The sequence below is a fragment of the Phoca vitulina genome, unplaced genomic scaffold, assembly GCF_004348235.1.
Source record: "Phoca vitulina isolate PV1807 unplaced genomic scaffold, GSC_HSeal_1.0 scaffold25, whole genome shotgun sequence".
NCBI classification, from domain to species: domain Eukaryota; kingdom Metazoa; phylum Chordata; class Mammalia; order Carnivora; family Phocidae; genus Phoca; species Phoca vitulina.
In genome coordinates, this window is record NW_022589728.1 from 20528663 (window position 1) to 20551513 (window position 22851).

The window sequence follows — 22851 nt, forward strand, 5'->3', positions numbered from 1 at the left end:
TCAATGATAATACAGAAAACCCAATTAATTTTAATATTGAGAAACATTCCAAAGGATAATTTATGTGCTCTCATTTTTATCTATTTTCATTTTCTGTTAAGTAAAAAAGTGGACAATGGGGCAATTTTTAATAAAAGTTTTTCTAGAAGATGCCAAGTCAAGCAAGCATTATTGAATGCAAAAAGCCTGGGGTATATATATCATTTACAAGTCACAACACCTCTGGGCAGTCCACAATCTGGCCCAAATACACTGTCACGCTCACCTAGGAAGACGCTCTATTCCTGCCAAACTGATAGACTTGCAGCCTCCACATTGTGCTTTTCACACTTCCCCGTCTCCCTGTTTGTATTATACCCCCTCACCCTTTTGGCCCAGCCCGAGCTTGTCCCTCAGTCAAGCTGACCCCTGTGCAAACCGTGCTTACCATCCCAGGGCAAAAAGCGCCTCCCCAGGGCACCTGGCTCAGTCGTTAAGTGTCTGCCTTCAGCTCAGGTCATGATCCCAGGGTCCTGGAATCAAGCCCCGCATCTGGCTCCCTGCTCCACAGGAAGCCTGCTTCTCCCTCTCCCACTCCCCCTGCTTGTGTTCCCTCTCTCGCTGTGTCTCTGTCAAATAAATAAATAAAATCTTTAAAAAAAAAAAGCACCTCCCCTCTTGGGAGCTTAACAGCATCCAATGACAGGACTGGCCACGAGTCCTGGAGCCACACTGGATGGCACTGTTGTCATCTGATATGTGTGAGCTTCATCTCCTCTTATAATTAGTTTCAATGAAAGAAAAGATTGGCACTTACACATTTCTGCACCCTCCCTCACCATTTCCCCTTCTGAACCTGCCCTCTTGAATCTTTGGCTCACCCCTCAGTTTCAGCCACACCCAAAGCTCTAGCTAAAAGGCCATCCCATGGGGCACCTGGATGGCACGGTCGGTTAAGCATCCGACTCTTGGTTTTGGCTCAGGTCGTGTACTCAGGATCCTGGGATAGAGCCTGCCCAATGTGGAATCTGCTTGGAATTCTCTCTCCCTTCTCCCCAGACCCCTCCCCACTCTCTCTAAAATAAATAAATAAATAAATAAATAGCCATCCCAATGGCTCTCAAGAGATTCACTGATGAGGTGAGTCCCACCGTCACCTCCTCACCTCCCTGTCAGGGAAACGAATAAGAGAGGGAGGAATCTGAATGACTAGCCATGAAGAAATCCTGTCATCTAGGAATCTTGACTACAGGAAAAGGGAACAGCACCTTCCTTGTAAAACTGGTCAGAGACCAGGATAGATATTACATCTGACCAGGTATATGTGAGTTTTTCACTGTCCTCTGGAAGTAAATATCAGAATTCCCAAGAGAAGGTGTAGGATAAAACCAGGCCTGGAACTAAAGCATTTTTGTAAGGATCTAAAATCTGTATCTTTAAACTCAAAGAGGCTTTAGCCTTCTTACAGTTTCTGACTTTATTTCCCTGTTGTTCTCAGGATTTGTGGATGCCTTTTTTGAGCTGCAGCCTATTTCAAAATGCCAAAGAAAACCAAAGGAACGGGATCATCTGTTCCATAGTTATTAGAACATCAAGCCGGAGGCTACCCACCCCATCCCTACACCGGAGGGTGAGTGTGGAAATAATGTAAAAACAAAAGGGAGATATCCCCAGGGGAAGATGAGCAGGCATGTCAGAGTCCTACTCCATCTGAAGGTACTCCTGGAGGTGTCTGTGTTCTCCTTCACTAAAGGAGAGGGTAAGCCCTCACAGTCACATGCTGCTTCATAAAGATAAATTTGTTCAGAGACCACATGTTAACTCCTCCTCACCAGAGAATGACCATCATCATTCAGACCTTGATGATGATAAAGGCAGCAATCACTGGCCATGAAAGGTGACTTTGAGTTCATACCCTGAGACTACAGAGAATCACTCTTGAGAATATTTTACACTTAAGGACAAGTTGTATTTCAAAAGATTATTTGTCACTAGCCACATCCTACCAGCCACTAAACTTTACTGATCTGCTAGCAATCAATCTTTTTAAAAATATAGCTTGGAGCACAGGAAGATTTCTAAAATAAACAGTTTTTGAAAAAGCCTCTCACTGGTAAGTCCTGGCCAGTGGCTACTTTATGTTCTCAAATATACTGCTCCTGGCTTCCCTGAAAAACCCCAGGAAGGAAAGAGAAAAGAGGAAGAGGCTCCCATTTCCTTTGTCCCAAGACTCAGATTGAGTTGTGCCTGGCCTTAGGATCCCAACATAAGAGCAATTCTAGGTCCGTATTTAAAACCACTCAGTTATATGAAATATATATATAAATATATTAAAATTATATTAAAACTAGGCAGAGGGATAAAGTATAACGAATCCTGCTGTAAGGAATCTCTATGCTTACTTTCACAGAATTCCAAATATGTTTCCTATGGGCATAAAGTTACAAAAACTTTCAGATTTCCAAAACAACCCACAACAATCCATTTGACATACAATATTACACACCAGAATTCCAATATATGAACTAGAAACAGACCTCCCTCCCCCCACTTAAATAGTATCCAGAAGCTCCCCCATTAAACACACCTGCTAGAAATGGGGCCAGCTCCACAATAGGTAGAAAGCAAGATACGAGAAGACTAAGCCACAGTCACTGCTTTGAAAGGCAACTGTTGTTTCTGAGTAGGATTTCTCTAGGACAAGTTTCCAAATCTGACAGATCAACAGGATCATCTGGGAAGTTTTTTAGAAATACAGACTCTAGGGGCACCTGGGTTGCTCAGTCGGTTAAGCGGCTGCCTTCGGCTCAGGTCATGATCCCAGGGTCCTGGGATCGAGCCCCACGTCGGGCTCCCTGCTCGGTGGAGAGTCTGCTTCTCCCTCTCCCTCTGCCTGCCTCTCTGCCTACTTGTGCTCTCTCTCTATCTCTCTGTCAAATAAATAAATAAAATCTTTAAAAAAAAAAAAAGAAATACAGACTCTAAGGTCTGACCACAGTCCTACTAAATTAGGCACCCTTGGAGGTAGGTCCAGAGTCTGCATTTTTAAGGAGGCTCCTTGCATAATTATGATGTTCAGACATGTTTAAGAATTCCATTCTAGGGTTTTTGATATCAGAATTATGGATTCTGATTACAGAATCATTTTACATTACCTTTTACTTGTCACAGTTCTCATTTATCCTTTAAGCCCTAGATTACACGTGGCTTCCTCTTAAAGATCTTCCTATTTAAGTATCTCCTCTCCAAATGTAATGCCATGTGATTTCTTGTATTTATAACACTTACCAAGATTTGTAATTACTCATCGTTTACTTTTTTATTGTCTCCCTCACTAAACTAAGCTCCATGAAAGCAGTCCCGCTCTGCGTCATACTGCAGCATCTAGCACACAGTATGTGTCTATAAACCTTTGATGAATGAAAGGACATTTTACTCATCTCATTTCATCTTATTGCCAGCTGTAGAATATAGGTGCAGTCGAAGTTAATATTCCCAAGTTAATGAGATGAACCAGAACAGCTGGGTGGCTCAAGATCACATGGTGATTAAGTGGTGAGACCACATCTAAAACCCAGGCTCAGTTTTCAGGTTTCCCCTCCACTCTTTCCATCCTCCCACGCTGCCTCCCTTCAGTGAATATCAAAACATGGATCCAATTTATTAATATCAAACTTACTAAAGAGATGGGGCCTGTGTCTCAAAGTCTTTATTTTATGTATGACAGGCAATTGTGCAACTCAGAAACCTTGAACACATTCCGTTCATTTAACAGAGAAACAATATACATGATGTAGTGGGAAAATATAAGTTCATTGGAAAACTCTGGCATAATAAATTCTAGTTTTAGTCAAAAGAAAAACAAATGTTATGAAAGGAAAATTATTCGGCTATAAGAAAAAAACTTTCCAAAAAACTGATAGTAAAAGAACCTTTGCCAGAAAGAGAGAAAAGCACATTTAATGGAAACTTAGAATACAGAGGAGAGGTTAATGAATTAAATATAATGAGTTTATTCTAACCTAAATAATTTATAGGAAACTAAAAGGAGTATCTAGAAAGAAGAAATTCTGGAAATTAAATGCATAAAAACATAGTAATAATGTTCAAATGACTAAACTGGTCATTAAATGTCTGATTTAACAATAATGAAATTAGAACCTGGTCCATTAGGGACTAGTAATACTTTGTTAACACAGACTGTGACATATTTGTACTATTCCTGGAGAACTGGTATTTAATCACAGCAGGTTTAGATTGTACAAAGTCACAAGGGGAATCAGTTACTAAGCCTATTATCACACTGGCAATTTAAAAAAAAAAGAAAGAAACCAGTGAATTTTTCAAATTATGTTGACACAAAGTCTACCTAACAAAAATCTCTAATGAAAGAATAATACAAAAGAGAGAATGAATCATAACAAATTAAGTAATAAAATATATAGCCATTTTAGAAAAAAATAGAGTTTTTACTGAGTAAATGAGCAGATACAGTAACCTTAGTAAGCATTTGACTGCAGGCCTCCTAGGATCTTCTCTGAAACATTAATTCAAATTGACTCACATTAGAGCAGTCATAAGACCTTAAATCAGTAGGAGTAAATTAAAGCAAAGGGTAATAATCAACTAATAATGTTTTAAGAGAAAGGGAAGATCCCAATAGGAACCCACAGGCTTGGTAGTAAGCTCGAACTGTGACATCAATGAATGGGTTAATAGCTCTCAAATTAAAATCCCAGAGGATGCCAAATAAAAAGGGAGAAGAAAACTCAAAAGGGAGAGAACCATTTATTAGCCAGATTCTGTGACCAATGAGAAATAAATATCTGGAATTAGAATCCACATGTGTGGGATTTTCATGGATGAATATGCTCCTAAAAGCTACAAAATATATTTTTGATAATCATAGCTAAAGGATTCATAAGAAAGCGAAAACCTTGTTATAATGTAAGAAATTCATTTTCCCACCAGGGAAAAAAATGTGTATTCTAAGTTTTTATTTTTACATAGCACTTTTTCTTAAAGCAAGACAAACTACAGGTTTAAAACTGAGACAGCATTAAAAAAAAAAAATGAGCACGGTAGTCTGAAATCAACTCATTAAAGAAAATGTACAATAACCACCATGTACTTTTTAGCCAAATAACTCAGCTAGAGTAACAATTTATCTTTTCAGTATCTGAAAGGATATCAACACTAAAGAGGAAAAGGAGTATTTCTTTTTTAACCTAAATACAATTGCCAATGAAACGTGTAAATATTTTGTTTGGCATATACATTTTCTTTAAAAATTTACAAGCGACCTATTAGAAACACAATCAAATATGCCAAAAGAAAATTTGCAAAGACCTAAAATAATTTGAGTCATTTAAAACCAGCTTGGTCAGAACATTTAAACACCCTGCCTCCCAGGGCTACTTATAAAATGATGATTATAATTACTATGTCATCATTATTATGCTAAGTTTAATTATTATTATTATACATTTTCCATGTATTGAAATACAGTACATGGGTTTTGTTTTTGTTTTTGTTCTTGCAATAAAGGTGGGTGAGCACTACTCCTATTCCTTGTTTCCTGGAGGTCAATAAGTAACCTCATCTGCAAGCTGACAGGACAAGGGAAGAGCAGTGCATTATGGGACAGAGCAGTGGTGACTGACTCACAGTAACTTACGATCACAGGCCTCGTTAACATTGGGCTCTGCCTCGAAATAAGTCAAACAGAGAAAGACATGTATCATATGACCTCACTGATATGAGGAATTCTTAATCTCAGGAAACAAACTGAGGGTTGCTGGAGTGGGGGGTGGGGGGGGGGGGGATGGGGTGACTGGGTGATGGACACTGGGGAGGGTATGTGCTATGGTGAGCGCTGTGAATTGTGCAAGACTGTTGAATCTCAGATCTGTACCTCTGAAACAAATAATGCAATATATGTTAAGAAAGAAAGAAAGAAGAAGAAGAATGTAGCAGGAGGGGAAGAATGAAGGGGGGGAAATCGGAGGGGGAGAAGAACCATGAGAGACGATGGACTCTGAAAAACAAACTGAGGGTTCTAGAGGGGAGGGGGGTGGGAGGATGGGTTAGCCTGGTGATGGGTATTGAGGAGGGCACGTTCTGCATGGAGCACTGGGTGTTGTGCACAAACAACGAATCATGGAACACTATATCTAAAACTAATGATGTAATGTATGGGGATTAACATAACAATAAAAAATTTAAAAAAAAAAGAAAAGAAAAAAAACAAAAAAAAAAACACTGGGCTCTGCCTAACGCAGTGAGTTCACCAGCTACAGACACAAAATAACCCCTACTGAGAATTATAGCTGTATACAGCGGAGCACCTGTGTGTGGTTTCAATGTCAGAATTCCAGGCCAGAACAGGCCAGTGCCCCAGAGACCCAAATGGAGGTTCTGAGAGCTTAAGTAGGCACTCTATCTACAGTGAAACGGGCCAAACTGCAGGAAAGAGTCCATAGAGAGCAAAGCTCCGCATCCCGGAAAAGTCATAATTAAGATCCAAAGAGAGAGTCCACTAGAATCCACAGGGACTGAGAAGAGAGAGGGTCCCGGCAGTGAGTATGAATGGGAGGTATCAGGGCAAAGGCAAGTTGGTTGAGAATTTACGGTAGGAAGTGGAGTCTGCAGAGATTTTCTAAGACACTTGACAGGCTATTATAAGTAACCAAAACCTTAAAAGTGGTTTGGGAAGGAGCTGGTGCAGTCAAGACGAAAGAAAGCCAAATAATAACACTGATAAACCAACCATTATCTGTTACAGCATGGCCCAAATCACAGGGTTCATTGATATGAATCCAAACTTTATTTTAGACATGAATTTCCACTTTTTAAGCAAAAATGTTTAGAAGAGTAATTAAATATAGAACAAAAATCAATTAATTCAGCCTTTACTTCCTTTCTTTGCCCATGCAAACTCTGAATGGAGCACCGATAGACAATAAACTCACTACAGTCAAAGAGAGAATGAAAAACAAAAGGCTTTGATAATAATCTATAAACTATCATTTGACCCTGGAAAAATAAGAATTAGAAGAAATGCAAAAACTCCTATTCCAGCAATAGCAAGGTAAGGTCATATTTCTGGGACACAGTATAAGCAACTCCTGAAAATATACCCATTTCTTCCACTTGTTTTGGGTTTTTTTCTCCTACACCCCCAACCCTCTCTCTCCCTCTCTCTCTCTACCTCTTTCTCTCTCTCTGTCTCACACATACACACAAACACATAGATTGTGTGCCCTCTATGAAAGAAGATAAGCAAAAAGGCCCATTTCTGTATTTCTGGAGCCTTGGCTTTCTTATATAATCCACCCAAACTTCCCATCCATAATAAACCACACGAGCCATGATATCAGTAAATGGGCCCAGGAAAGTCACAGGCCCACTCCAAGAACCACAAAAGGCTCTAGAATTACCCTCATACACAAGAACTTGCTGGTTGGAGAGCTGATCAGAGATTTTTAAGTCTAGAATAGGACAGAAAAAAGCATAACGATAGCCCATGAGCATATGTGTTTAGGGCTACCTCCCCATGCTTCTCAGCAATTAAACTTGATTATAGCCAACAGCTCCCATCATAATTATCACAAGCCCATAGCAAGAGCATCTCATCAGGAAGCTATTTATAACCTGGAAGCTTTGTCTTCTTTCTCCCCATGGTCGCTCTTCACTTTGTAGGGCAGATAACAGACACTCCAGACCCAAGGAAGCACAGTCCACATATCATTGTGGAGGGGAGGGAGATGGAGTGGACACCTCCCGAAAAGGTGCTGGCCAGTCAAGAACAGCAGTGGTGTGATGGAAGCCACATGTCTCATCCCACCTGGCTCAGGGCTAGCCTAACACACAATGACCCGAATAGGGGCAGTCAATGCAGACACACTGAACATGGCTTGCGAGGCAGGCAATCTGTTCAGAAAAGCCACAGGAGATCTGTAGCCGGCCAGCAACAATTAAAGCTAACACCACTCTCTTCCTGAACAGGATTAATTTTTTACAAAAATAATAACAGCCCACTTTTTTTTTTTTTTTGAGTGTTTTACCAGGTACCAGGCCAGGTCCCATTTTAAGTGCACCCCACACATTAATTCATAACTAGCCCACAGTGATCCCAGTGTTAACAGAGGTGGGATCGGGCACAGAAAGGTCACAGAACCTGCCACAGTTTCCCCACTGGCCCTGACAGTACTGGGATTCGAACCCTGCTCTAGTAGCCACTCTTTTGACCATAAGATTTAACTGTCCTGAATATGCTAGCTTCTGGATCCATGCCACAGTTGGTCCAGGAGAAATGAGAGAGTATAGAGACTCTCTGTCTCAGACATACATCTCTCTGTATCTCTAATCAGAGAGTATTTGAGACTCTCTAATTCCAACCCATCAATTTACAAACTTGAAAACTGAAGACCCTGAGATGTTGAGGGACTTGCCAGAGGTCACACAGCTCACAGATCATCTTAAACCATCCAAAACAGATGGTGCTAAATAAATAGTCAAACTAGATTGTAAATTCTTAGGGGGTCAGGACCCACTTCTTAGGGTTAGTTTTAGAAATGCAGTGTACAGTATGGTGATTAACATAACATAATAAAATAAAATTTAAAAAAACAAAACAAAAAAAAGAATTTAAAAAATACAGTATACAGTATATTAGCCACTCCCCTGTCCCACTGTTCCAATCCCTAGTCAAGCTTTTGAAAATCACAGATTAGATTAGAAGTTTTCTGGTGTGATCACATTACATCATTTTATAGAAAAGGGAGCTGAGGTCCTGAAAGATTACATGATTTGGTCAAAGTCATGTCAGTAATTACAGTGGAGTTTGTGTCAAATTACAAATTAGCTCTCTGTATATGATTTAGCATTCCTACAAAACAAGATGACCCAGAAGGTCCAAGTTCTAAATTAGTAATCCCCAAAGTGATATGAAATGTCATGTAAGTGAATAAATAAGTGTCCCATGAGAATCCACATAAGGGTCTCTCCCTGACAACAATGGTTCTAGAAACTAAAAGGAAAGAAAGGGTGAATAAAAGAGAACAATGCACACCCAAAAAACTGAACCCAGAGATTAGGAGGAAGACTACCCATCACCGTTCCTTTCTTGCATTAGCCACCATTGCCCTCCATCAATCCTAATTAAAGAAATTAAAACTAATTTCTTTGAGAGTTTCACAAGATTGAAGTACCTAGAGACATTTTTGAGACCAGCAAAACCAAATTTCAAAATAACTATTCTAAGATTTATATTTGTATTTTTTTAAAGATTTATTTATTTAGGGGTGCCTGGGTGGCTCAGTCGGCTGCTTCGGTTCAGGTCATGATCCCAAGGTCCTGGGATCGAGCCCCACATATGGCTCCCACTCAGCGGGGAGACTGCTTCTCCCTCTCTCTCTGCCCGCCGCTCCCCCTGCTTGTGCTCTCTCTCTCCCTCACACATAAATATTATAAATAAATAAATAAATAACATTTACTTGAGAGAGAGCGTGTGCACGAGTGGGGGAAGGGCAGAGGGAGAAAATCCTCAAGCGGACTCCCCATGAACACAGAGCCCCAAGCGGGGCTCAATACCACAACCCATGAGATCATAACCTGAGCCGAAACCAAGAGTCGGATGCCTAGCCAACTAAGCCACCCAGGTGCCCCTAAGATTTATATTTGTATTTTTAAGTAAGTCTTTCCCATGGGAAATTTTTCAGATTTATCTCAGGAAAATGTTTGCATCTTGTTAAAAGTTGCTGCTGCCCTTCACCTAAAAGGAAAGCCATCAAAATTCAGTTCAAATCAGTAAAGTTTCCCCTTCCAGTGGAACTCCAACAGTATATTTCTAGACAAAATACTGGCAAATAGCTTTCACCCAATAATACAAAGACACTTTGCAAATGAGGATTGTTGGTCCATCTTTATACACTGATCAGAAGATTTATTCAGATTTATATACATATGAGATTTATGGCCAGAAAGCCTAAGGTCTCAAATTCACTACACAGTCTTGCTCACTTAAATTTCTCCCCTCTTCTTACAAAAAAAAAAAAAAAAAAGGAAAAAAAAAAAAACGCTTAAAACTTCTATTTCCTTCATAAGAATTCAAGACCAAAAAAATAAGAAAACACCTGACAAAACCAAATCCCATTATTATTACTATTATTAAAGTATTATAGCTAAGAAGTCCCACATGCTAGACAGTCAAGAACTGTACAATTCAATTTCAAATAGTGGCAAATTATGTAATTTCATCATGCTGAAAATATTAATTACATAAATACACTCTTTTGAGAAAGAGTAACCTTCACCTGCCTTTCTAGCTTATATTAGGTAACAGGGATTAGCATTTCTGCAGGGTGACAGTTTCACAAGCAATCATAAATCCCAGGAGGGGAAGTAGACTCTGAATTGACCATCAGGTAACACAAAGCTGCCTGAAAAGGAGCAAAAGGAATGCCTGACTTTGGCTCAGTCAGTGGAGCATGTGACTCTTGATCTCGGGGTCTTGAGTTCGAACCCCACATTGGGGGTAGAGTTTGCTCTAAAAAAAATTTTTTTAGGGTGCCTGGATGGCTTAGTCAGTTGAGCGTCTGATTCTTGGTTTCGGTTCAGGTCATAATCTCAGGTCCTGGGATCGAGCCCCCAGGTGGGCTCCCCACTCAGCGGGGAGTCTGCTTCCCCTTTCTCTCCCCCTCTGCCCCTCCCCCCACTTGTGTGCATGCACGCTCTCTCAAATAAATAAAATCTAAAAAATAAATAAATAAATAATTTTTTTTTAAAAAGGCATGCCTGATTTCCCACAGGATGGCTGTCACATGGTGATATCAGTCAAGCCACAGGGGGTAGAGGAAGGGCTCAAGAAACTAGCTTCTTATGGCTCAAGGAAAAGCAGAACCAACTACAACTTCCCTCCAGACCTGAGTACAAAGTTCCAGAACAAGACCATATCAAGCCAGCTGAGAAGACACAGAACTGGAGAACTTAAGAGGTGATAAGATTCGAAGAAACTGGGTGCCTAGGTGGCTCAGTCGGTTAAGTGTCTGCCTTCTGCTCACATCATGATCTCACAGTCGTGGGATCTCAGAGTTGGGGGATCTCAGAGTCGTGGGATCGAGTCCCAAATCAGGCTCCCTGCTCAGGGGAATCTGCTCCTCCCTCTCCCTCTGTGTGCTCTGTTGGGTAAATAAATAAAATCTTAAAAAAAAAAAAAAAAGAATCTAAGAAACCACTAGCCTTACCTCCTCACCTCCTTTATAGATAATAAAATTAAGACACTCAGCCAAAATCACAATAGAAGTTTATAAACTTTTCTGTCCCCTCCTCTCTCCATAATGTTGATGCTTAGAGTTCAGGCTTTGGATGATGACCTTGGGTGCTGGTTTTGTCACTTCTGAGATGACCTTGAGTGTCCTGTTTAATCCGAATTTCCTCATCTATAAAATGTATATAAATATATATATAATATATAAATATATAAAATATAAAAGTAGCTGCCAATTTTTGACAAGGGAACCAAGACTACACAATAGGGAAAGGAGACCATGTTCAACCAATGATACTGGTAAACTGGATAGACCCAGACTTTATACCATATGCAAAAATTAACCCAAATCAAAGACCTACACATAAGACCTGAAACTATTAAATGCCTAAAAGGAAACATAGGCCCTGAAACTAATAATACACTATATGCTAACCAAATTGAATTTAAATAAAAAATTTAAAAAAAAAAGAAAGAAAGAAGAAAACATAGGGAGAAAGATTCCAACACTGGATTTGGTAATGATTTCTTGGATATGACACCAAAAGCACAGGCAATAAAAAACAGACAAATGAAACTATACCAAACCTTAAAACTTCTGCACATGAAAGGAAACAATCAACAGAGTGAAAAACTAACCCATAGAATAGTACAAAATAATTGTAAGTCATATGTCTGATAAGGGGTAATATCCAGAATATATAAGAAAATTCTGCAAGTCAACAACAATAAAAAATAATCCAATTAAAAAATGGCAAAATATTTAGACATTTCTCCAAAGAAGGTATATAAATGGCCAATAATATATAAAAAGATGTTCAGTATCACTAACCATTAAGGAAATGCAAACCAAAACTACAATGCGATTATCAACTCAACACCCATCAAAATGGCCACTAATCAAAAGAACAGAAGAAAACAAGTGATAGTGAGTATATACAGAAGTTGAAACCCTCATGCACTGTTGGTGGGAGCATCAAATGGTTCAGTCATTATGGAAAACAGAGTGGAGGAACCTCAAAAAATGAAAAATAGAGTTATCATATGATCCAACAAACTCGTTTCTGGGTATATATCCAGAAGAATTGAAAGCCGAATCTCAAAAAGATATATTCACAGCAGCATTATCCACAACAGCCAAGAAGTGGAAGCAACCCAATGTCCATCAACAGATGAATGGATTAAAAAAAAAAAAGTACATGTATACAATGGAATATTATTCAGCCATAAAAAAGAACGGGATCTTGCCATTTGCAACAACATGAATGGACCTCAAGGACATTATGCTAAGCAAAACAAGCAAGTCACAAAACAACAAATACTGTGTGATTCTATTCATATGAAGTATCTAAAGTAGCCAAAACAGTTGAAACAGAAAGTAGGAAGGTAGTTGCCAAGAATAGGGGAGGGAGAATTTTTAATGGATACAGAGATCTATTGCACAACAATGTGAATATACTTGACACTACTAACTTGTACACTTAAAAATGGTTGATGGTGGGGCACCTGCGTAGCTCAGTCGGTTAAGCGTCTGCTTTTGGCTCAGGTCATGATCCCGGGGTCCTGGGATCGAGCCCCATGTCAGGCTCCCTGCTCAGCAAGGGAGTCTGCTGCTCCCTCTCCCTCTGCCCCTCCCCTGCTTGTGCTTTCTCTCTCTCTCAAATAAATAAATAAAATCTTAAAAAAAAATTTTAAAATGTTGACGGTAAATTTAGTCTTATGTGTTTTTTACCACAATAGAAAAGAAGAAAAGTAGCTGCTCCATAAAGTTGTTCTGAGAATAAAATAAGATGATAAAGCATTTAGCACAGTGCCTGGTGTATCTTCAACACTCACATTTCACTTAGCACAGTGCCTGGTGTATCTTAAACGCTCACATTTCACTTAGCACAGTGCCTGGTGTATATTAAATGCTCACATTTCACTTACACAAGATTCATCCATATTGTAGATGAACGTGTCAGGATTTCCCTTCCTTTTAAAGCCAAATAATATCCCATTGTATGCATACACCACTTTTTGTTTATCTATTCATGTGTTGATAGACACTTGGATTGCTCCCTCTTCCTGGCTATAGTGAATGATGCTGCTATGAACATGGGTATGCAAACATCTCTTTGAGACCCAGCTTTCAATTCTTTTGGATATATATACACACCTGGATGTGGGGCTGTTGGATTATCCAGTAGTTCTATTTTTAATTTCTGGAGGAGCTGCCATATTGTTTCACATAGAACAAATCCTTTAATCCTAAAGTCCAGGCTTCCTCACCTGTCAAAGGATTATGTTTACAAATGGGGCTAAATGAGATGATCTCTGGGACACATATTGACTTGACTATAGAGAGAACTTGGCCAGCCAGTCCAGCTTGTGCCCTTTTCTGTCTGATCACCCTTTGCAGTGGAAAAACTTCTGATCCTCATTCTTCAAAACCATTTCCAATATACTCAGATCTTATTTATCTATTATCAAACTCCCAATTCGCTACCAAGTTTTCTAGATTGTTTAGAAAGAAAAAAGCAGAGCCAGGTACATGTTTGCTTTTCCCCCACCCAGGGGGTCTCATAAGGTGAGCTCACCTGAGGTTGCACAGCTTATAGACATACCTCTGACATGCAGAGTTCCCCCAACACAGAGGAATCCATCAGCACAGAGCCTTCAGGGTGGAGAAGAGAGTTAAGAAAGTGGTGCTTCCTTTGGTTAATGTCAAAATGAACACCATTTGTCTAAGGTCACTTTCTCTTACTAAACTCAGCAGTGATCACAATGTCACACGACTGTGGAATTCAAAACAGTAGCCACAGCTTATGAAATACCCAAAACTGACATTGTGCTTTCACAAATGAGTAAGAGATGGTAGGGTTCTTCTTGATGAAGTAGAACTTTAGCCAGCAGCGGGTCTGGACACCAGGGGTTCCACGCCCAAGCCCAGACAGCAACTTCCCACCTGTGAAAAGAATCACAGATCTGTGGTCTTTAGACTCCTGCTGCTCCAAACACGTCCTCAGACCTCAGACCTCACCTGGGAGCATATTAGAAGTGCAGAATCCCAGGCCCCACTCCAGACTTACAGAAGCAAAATCTGCATTTTGAAAAAACCCCGCTGGTGATTCACAAGTATTAAAGTTTCAGAAGGGCTGTTTCAGACTGCATACATAACAGACTTCATAGCACTGGGAGGGGAGAGAGCGATAAAATCATGTTTCAAAACTGTAGCATAAATACGACTAAAAAGGCTGTTCTCTTTGCAGGTGGGCTGAATCGATCAAGGTGCACTCAACTGTCTTTTCCACAGCGATGCAGTAAACCCTTTTGCTTGCCAGTTAGAATCTGAAGTTTGTTTCTCAACATCTTAGACTGACTAGTTTGTCTTAGAGGCCACAAGTGACCACCACGCAGCTGGTACAAATTCAGTAATTGCTGAGGGTAGAGAAGACATACCTGTTCTGACACAGATTAACTGCCCCAGGTATATGTGAGACTCATTGACATCCCAACAAGACACAGCCACAGGCCACAGATGCCACGTGGTTCTTACTCTCTGCCCTGCATCCATTCTGGTTATTTCTCCAGGTGTCTTGGATCATTTCCTCAAATCCCTCAGTCGTCATTCTCCCTCCTATTAGCTTTCAGGGGAGATTACATATTTTTTTTTATTTATTCATGATTTGTAGAGTCTACTTCCCAGAAGGATTTTATGAGGCTTACAAAGATGAACACATTGTAAACAAGACAAGTAAAATTAAAGCAGAATAAAAAATGAGTTAAAAGTCTTAGAAGAGAATATATATTCCACATGATATGACTTTTCCTGGCTCCCCCCATGCCCCAGCACTGTTCCTCCCCAGGAAAGCAGAGGAAGATTAATGTGATGGATGACTTTTACAATAAACTGGGATGTTCAGCTCAACTCCTCCCTTTTGCCTCTTGGGACTGAGTATGCACACAGGGAGTAAAAATTCTGCCCTGCTCCCTCTTGGCATAAAGTCTTAACCAAAGCTGCTCCTGGCCCTGGCCCCACCCCACGTGGGGAGACCCAGGGCTGCTACACTGTTGAGGTCCAGCATTGCCTGTGGCTGGACGAGTAGGTCTGTTTAATGGTGGGATACTTACAAAGTCCATCAGCACAAAGATATGAGCTACATTCTTCAATCTCACTTGTATCAGTTTAAAAAAATGATATTTTGGCCCCCAGTTTATGCCTTTGACTTATTTCTCCATGAACTCAGAGCTCAAGTGAGGGAAAGGGTACTATTTATTGGGCCCTTTCAAAATCCCAACCAAAAGGTCAGGAAAATTAATGCTATAAGCCACTAAGGGTAGGTTTTAATACTGGTCAGGGGAAAAAAGTCCTGAATTTTCTGGCTACTCAGACAGAAAGAAAAACACGACCGGTGGGCGGACTCCTACAACCAGAAGTCACTCAGCATTCACTCCACCTTCATCTTCCTTGCCTTCCTCTTCCATACAGACCGGAAAACCTAACACCTGCCTTCCCCAAAATCATGTTAGCTAGAAGAGGCCAGGAGACTCCATCTGGCCAAGGGGACATCCTGGAGAGTAAGCAGAGGCTGCTTCCTCCACTTTCTCCCTGTAAGGATCAGGCATGCAGTGCCTCAGCTGCAGGAGCCATTGCTAAGAAGAGCCGGGCAGGAAGAGAGGAAGCTGGCTTGTTGCTCAAGATAAATGAACCCCTAACTTGTCAAAGCCACACATACACTTGGTTACACAGTTTGGGGAACACTGAACTGAAAGATACATACATGTATCTTTCATTATTTTTATTACTATAAATATACTTACATATACAGATGTAGACTGTTCTATAGAACACTGCTAAAAACTGGTCGAGATTTTTCTATACAATAAAAAAAAGATGTTGAAGGAGATATGTACTAATGTCTATGTGGAAACAGAGGCTGGGAGACGTTAAGGGATTTGTCTAAAGTCTCACCCCAGTCACTGGTAGAGCCAGACAAGATATGTTGAAGGGTTTTCATACTCAAAAAGAGCAATATATCTCAGAAAGAGCACAAATATATATATATATATATATATGCACATATATTTATGCACACATATATATGCATACACATATATAATGTTTATACTATGAATTCTTGATGAAATAGAACTCAACTGATTTCAAGCTCACTGTACTTTCAAAAGACTGAGGAAATGTCAAAAAAAGAAAAAAGGAGAAGCAACCAGCTATTTATTTTAAGATAATATTACTTCTGAGGATGTCCTTGGACCAGTCCTCGTTCACCAAACATCCTGCCAGTCTGTGTGGGCAAATGAAGACACACAGTGGTGAAACTGGGACACCACAGAGCCCCCTCAAACTTCAAAGGAGCTCTTGCTAAGTTACACCAGACACAAATACACATTGCATAAATGTTCACATACCAAAGAAAGATTGCCATCAAAGACTGACATGCAGAAACCGCTGGCAATAAGAGCTTGGATTCTCAGAAAACTCAATTAATCAAAATATAACATTGCTGAAACGCTGATCAAATTTACCCATACAATGTTTCTAAGGAGTGATTTCCTATACAATGTCTTAATTTCCTACACACTGTCTCTTTCCTTTTTCCAACTATAAAAAGATCTGGTTAAGGGTTTTCATACGCAGAAAGAGTAAAATATCTCCCTCCTCACTCTGCCCACTCTTGTAGGATGAGTTTGAATTCCACTTGAACAGAGCAGAGTGCTGCCTTTTACAGTTGGCAGAATGCTTGCACACATGTAATCCCATTTGGTCCTCAAAATATTACAGTGAGGGAAACAAATGTACTAATCTCCATGTGGAAACAGAGGCTGGGAGACATTAAGGGATTTGTCTAAAGTCTCACCCCCAGTCACTGGTAGAGCCAGACTAAAATATAGATCTTCTACCTCCTCATCTCGTGCTCTTTCTAAAGCACTGTGCCAATCCCGCCCCCTCTCTGTGGCGTGAAGTCAGGGCTCACACGCCAGGAAGGTGGAATGGTTGCACCCACACTCCCTGGCCCATCGCCAGCCCACGCCAATTATTACTTCTCCTGAATATCCCTCAATCAGAGTTGTGGTTTTCTATTCTGGAAATGCATCCTTTGTTTTCCCTTTTCCCACCTGGTTAGCCATTCTTTCTCATTTCACTGTTGGTTCATTAATTTCTTGCCCTCAAAGGACCACATTTTCTCTCTCCCCTTGAGATACAATTACAAATCATGGTCTAGTTACTAACCTTGCTTCTGAGTAGCTACAAAGCTTTCTCTACCCTCCAGGTCAACACTAAACCTCTCTCCTTGCAGAAGGAGTTAGGGCATTTAGTGGGTATAAAAGCTGCCGTATCTCATCTATGACCACAGCTCTTCTACAGTTAAAGCTGCCAGAATGTTAACATCAAACATTCAAAAGATTAAGACATACATTTACATTCCATTTCAATGGCTTTAATGTTAATTCAGATATTTGTTTGTGCCTACAATTACGAACCTGCTACCTGCTTTTATCTTTTCTCCTATGGTGATAACGCGAAACTAGAAAGACTGACAGATGAAGAAAGGAGTGGAGAGTGAAAAAAGGTAATATAGAACACTTTTGTGGAAAATAACAAAGAGACTGAACCAGTTATTTATTAGAAAAAATGCCCCACCATAATAAGTTAACAACTCTCATGTTCTAAGAATAACTTAGTAGTCTCTCTCATTTGAATTTATATGGAGGCTACCTATAAAACCTCCTTGAAAAGGTTTAAGAAGGATCTTGTTTTGATCGTGTTTGATAACCGTAGGCCAGTTCTGCATCCTTCTGCACCATTCTCAGAACTGTGCTGAACATGGCACAGCCCGTGATTTCAGTTGGCTCTCAGAGCCTCTTGCCAAAAACATGCAGTGAGGAGGGAAGCTCAAGGGCTCTGGAGTTAGAGATGTGTGGGTTTGAAGCCCTTAAGCAAGTCACTCAAACTCGCTGAGCTTCAGTTTCCTCATCCTTGAAATAGGGAAAACAATCCCATCTCATGAGGTCATTGAGAACATGAAATAAAATAGTACAGGTAAGATTCCTGGTACTGTAGCTTTTACTGAGATCCATTTAATATGAAGGAGAATTCTCTTGAGTTTCCCAAAGAATGTGTCCTAAGGCCTTCATCAAAGTTTTTTTCAAAAGAAGAGGAGGAGGAGGAAGGAAAAAGCAAATACCGTTTGTATAAACTTCTTCTCCCACTTCACACTCCTCCCTTAAATTGCCAGTATTTCTTTATTACACTGAAAGCTCTTCAGGCGCTGGGACTAGGTCTCATTTTCAGTCTTCCCAAAAGTAACACAGTGCCCAGGACTTGCTGTGTTTCTTCTCAGTGGGCAGCCCCGACTAGAAAAGTTAAATCTCAGGGCTCTTACTAGTGGATGCTCTCCCTTTGTGTATGGCCCTACCTGTGTTTTTGATGAAGCAAATTTGTGTGAATGGTATCCAAGAAGTGGGGTGGAAGGGAGATCTAAGTTTTCAAAGTAAATGGAGGCAGAGATCAACAAAAATAAGAATAACGATTAGGATATTTACAGTCAAGTTATCATTCTAAAGATCACTTATTATTTTCAAAGGGAGGAATGCATGTTTACAATGGGAAGACTTAGCAATCACCCACTCAACCAAGTGATTAAACTTAACATCACTAATGAATGGTCAGATGCGTGTAACATAAAACACACTGCATTACCTTGAAGTAGTCTGACCAAAAATGTTTTGTCTGAATCTATTCAAACCTTTAGACTGAACTTGCAGGATACAAGAAATATAGGGGATGGAGGACAAGGTGAGTGACACCACAAGGAAATAATCAGATAAATCCAGAATGTAGAACATTCTGCAAATCAACTAGCCTTGTCCCTTCAAAAAGTCTGTATCATGAAAAAAGAAAAAAAAGTTGAGGTACTTTTCTAGATGATAAAACCACTAAAAAGATTAGTGGCCAAATGCAATGTCTGAGAATCTTGATTGCCTCCTGGTTTGAAAAATATATAGTTATCAAAGACATTGAGGGGACAATCGAAGAAATTTGAATATGGACTGGATGTTTGATGATATTAGGGAATGATTATGAACTTAGCATGTTAAAGTTCCTGTACATATGTAAAAAATCTTATTTTTATAAGATACATGCTGAAACCTAGGGATGTCTAGAATTACTTTCAAAGGGCTTAGCCCCCCACCCAAAACAATATATTACATACATACATACACACACACAGGTTGATAAAGCAAATATGACAAAATGAACAATTACTGAGTCTAGGTGGTAGAAATATTGGTGTTCATTGACTGTTTCAAATTTTCTGCATGTTTGAAAATTTGTTGTAATAAATGTTAGAAAACAAGGAGGCAAAGTAACAAGCAAGCTAGCGCTCTCCGCCCTGAATGAAAATTTCATTCTCTTGCATTTAATAATAAAAATAAATTATAAAACTCTTGTCCTGATGCATTTGGGCCAGTAACTGGGGACTATACATGGCTCAGGCACCCTCTACAATGGATTCTGGGGACAGCAGTTGTGCTGAGGAAAGAGCAGAGCCCTCTTAACAGGGTATCATTTTCACCGTCCTTTGAAACCTCGTTATTCCCACACCAAAGATCCTATCAGCACATGGCTAATAAAATGATAAGTATAACCGGTATTTGCTTATTTACCAATTTTTATAAAGTACAATCCTTTCTCTTCTTTTAGTTGGACTCCAGTATAGAAATATAGAAAACCAAAGATCTCATCTAGCATGACTGCTATTCACCCTTTTGAACGGTTCAAATCCATCCCTTAAATGCTCAATTTTGAAGGGGCAGCTAGTACAGGGAGGTGCTGACAACCACACAGATTTCTAGGAACTACATTTTCTTACCTGCCACAATGACTGCCTGGCCTCATATTAGCACCTTCTATTCAACCCAAACACCCCCTGTTCACAGGAGCTGATTCATGCAAGTCAAATCACCAAATCCAAGAGCCACTTGCTACCAAGTTCATGTACTTAAGGGTCTTCAACCAGCAATAAAAATAGCTTTGGATTAACTTTACAACTTGTGGTCTTGCTTCTGCATAAAGATAACCTAGTCATTTGATATCACTCAAGGTTTGTTTTTTTTGTTTTGTTTTGTTTTGTTTTGTTTTGTTTTAATGGTGATGCAGGTGATATGAAGAAATATAGGTACGGAGGCAGCAAAGCATCTTGTATGTAGTCTGGGTACTCCATTAGCCCTGCTGTGGGGGACAAGAATGAGAAGCAGCAGGAGATGAAAGCAGTAAATAATCCAAGACTTCACTCTACACACCAGGTACTTCTATTCCTTCCTGAACTTTCTAGAAGAACAGCCATTAGAAGATAAACTTGATAAATTAAAGTTTTTACAAAGGCAGGCAGCAAGAGAAAGAAGCATGACCCCATGGTTAAAAGTTTGTATTACTTGGGAAAAAAGTGTGAAGTGTGAGTCTGACGATTAGCCCACAGACCTCTCTGCTATTTGGATTCTCTTCCAAACTAAAACATACCACACTAAGGCTAAAACATAAAAACATAAAATAAACTGAAGCTTAATGCTTAAAATATACATGCAATATATATATAATAACATTATATATGCTATATATATGTATAGTGAGATATATATGATGAGATCCTATATATATATATAGAGAGAGAGAGAGAGAGAGAGAGTGTGTGTGTGTGTGTGTGTGTGTGTGTGTGTGTGTGTGTGTGTAATCTCCTGGGAAATGTGGAAGTGTTTCCTTTTCACTGGTGAGTTCAAGCTTATTTGAGAAGACAGGAAAGTCTTACCTAGGTACAAGGATGCGTTTTCTTTCTTGACATTGTCATCTAAGTAGGTTGGTCCCAAGGTATAAATAGGTGTGGAACCCATTCCAATGAGAATCTGTGCACAAATGAATAAAGCCACATAGACCCAATGATTATTTCCTCCTGAATCCTTCAGGCAGGCGGGAGGTTCAGAAGGCGCCGTGGAGTTGCCATTCTGACACAGGCCATCGTTGGAGGCCGAGGCATTCAACTCTTGGATCTGGTAGGGAGGCGAGATGAAGTGAGGTAAAGCAAAGAGGGCAGCCCCAACGGCAATGAAAAGTCCACCCACCGCTAGCCACAGGGGCCTCCGACCCCGGCCGCCAAAGTAGCTGACGAACACCACCACCACCAGGCTCCCAATGTCAAAGCAGCTGACCAGCAGCCCCGACTCGGAACTCTTCAGACTGTAGCGCCTTTCGATGGTGGTGATGACACTGCTCAGGTACCCAGAGACCATTAACGCCTGGATGAAGGTCAGAAAGCACATGCAAACCAGGAAGCAACGGGAATCAGTGAGGACCACATAGAGGCACCTTCTCCCCTGGAGCGTGGCCAAAGTGGAGGACACCGACACGGCTTTGCTGACTTCCACCCTGTGGTTACATTCCATGAGCCCTGCCATCTCTGCCGAAGTGGAAGGAGCAGAGGGACTGGGGGCCAACCGGCTTGGGCCTGGTTTCAACTCCTCATGGCCCAAAGAATCTGTACAGCCGATGGCGGGCTTGGCTCCTGCACGCGCAGGACTCAGGTCTGGCCGGCAGGAGGCGCTGTTCAGGACCGGTAAACTCTTGGACCTAAAGGTCTCTGGTTCGCACTTCTCTTGGACAGCTCCTACTGTGGTTTGTGCTTCCAGCTGCTCTCCCGCCTGGGGCTGCAGCCCGGTGCCTTCGTCCATGGCTCTTAGAACTCAGATTCGATCGCTGATCGCACTCAGGGACTCCGGCGCTTTTCATCCACCAGCACGACGGGCCGAAGTCGGGCCCACTCAGTCGTGCCCACCAGGGACCGGGGCTGGGGATGCAGGGCCGCGCAGCAGGGCATCCTCACCAGCAGAGAGGCACCCAGGGCATCCTGACCGCAGATGCGGCCCCGAGGCTCCGCAGCCGCGTGCCCCGGGGGGCAGGGGTCCGCGCGGTCCTGCGATGAGCCCTGCTTGGGGTCCACCTCGGGGCGGTAGCTCGCGGCAGGAGCCTTGCGCGTCCCGGGCGCATCCCCTCCGCCGCCGCCGCTCGGCCCGCCGCCTGGAGCGAGGACGCCCCGTGCCCAGCGTGGGGGCGCTTAGCGCTGTTGCCCGCGCCGCATACCGCCTGGCTGGCTGGGCCAGAGGCGCCCTGTCCTCGCCGCCTCGGCTTGCGACACCCTCGGGCGCAAAGATGCCAACCTGCAAAGCAGAGAGAGGGCGGTCAGCGAAGGGCGGCTGCGGCTGGGGCTGGCGTCCCGGCGCCCCGGGGGCCAGCGCTGGGTGACTCGGACGGTCCCAAATGGGACCGAGGGATGAGCGAGGAGCGAAGCCCCGGAGGAGGAGGCGGCTGCGGGCTGCAGCCTCTAGTGCCCGAACAATAAGCAGCAGGCGGTCGGCAGAGACCCTCCCTCATTGTCTACCGTGGACCTGCCCTCGCCCCGCCCCTTTTGCCTTAAACAGAGCATCTGTTTAAACAGAGCTTTTATATGTTAATAATTATCAACTTGGCGGCGCTGACTCAGAGGCAGTGTCTTTCATTCGAGTGAACTAATTGCAACCTTTTGGTACTCCTACTCCATTACTCAAAATAG

At 41.5% G+C, this 22851-nt stretch overlaps 1 protein-coding gene across 2 annotated transcripts in view; it reads right to left on the reverse strand.

Annotated features, from left to right (window-relative positions):
• SLCO5A1 (solute carrier organic anion transporter family member 5A1) overlaps nt 1-22341 on the reverse strand; it is a 132281-nt gene extending 109940 nt beyond the window's left edge. For both annotated transcript variants that reach the window (XM_032421962.1, XM_032421961.1), the window contains exon 1: nt 21058-22341. In XM_032421962.1, the coding sequence (XP_032277853.1) occupies nt 21058-21973 (916 nt within the window). In that variant the 5' untranslated portion in view covers nt 21974-22341. The remainder of the gene's footprint in view (nt 1-21057) is intronic.
• Between the last annotated feature and the right edge of the window lie 510 nt (nt 22342-22851).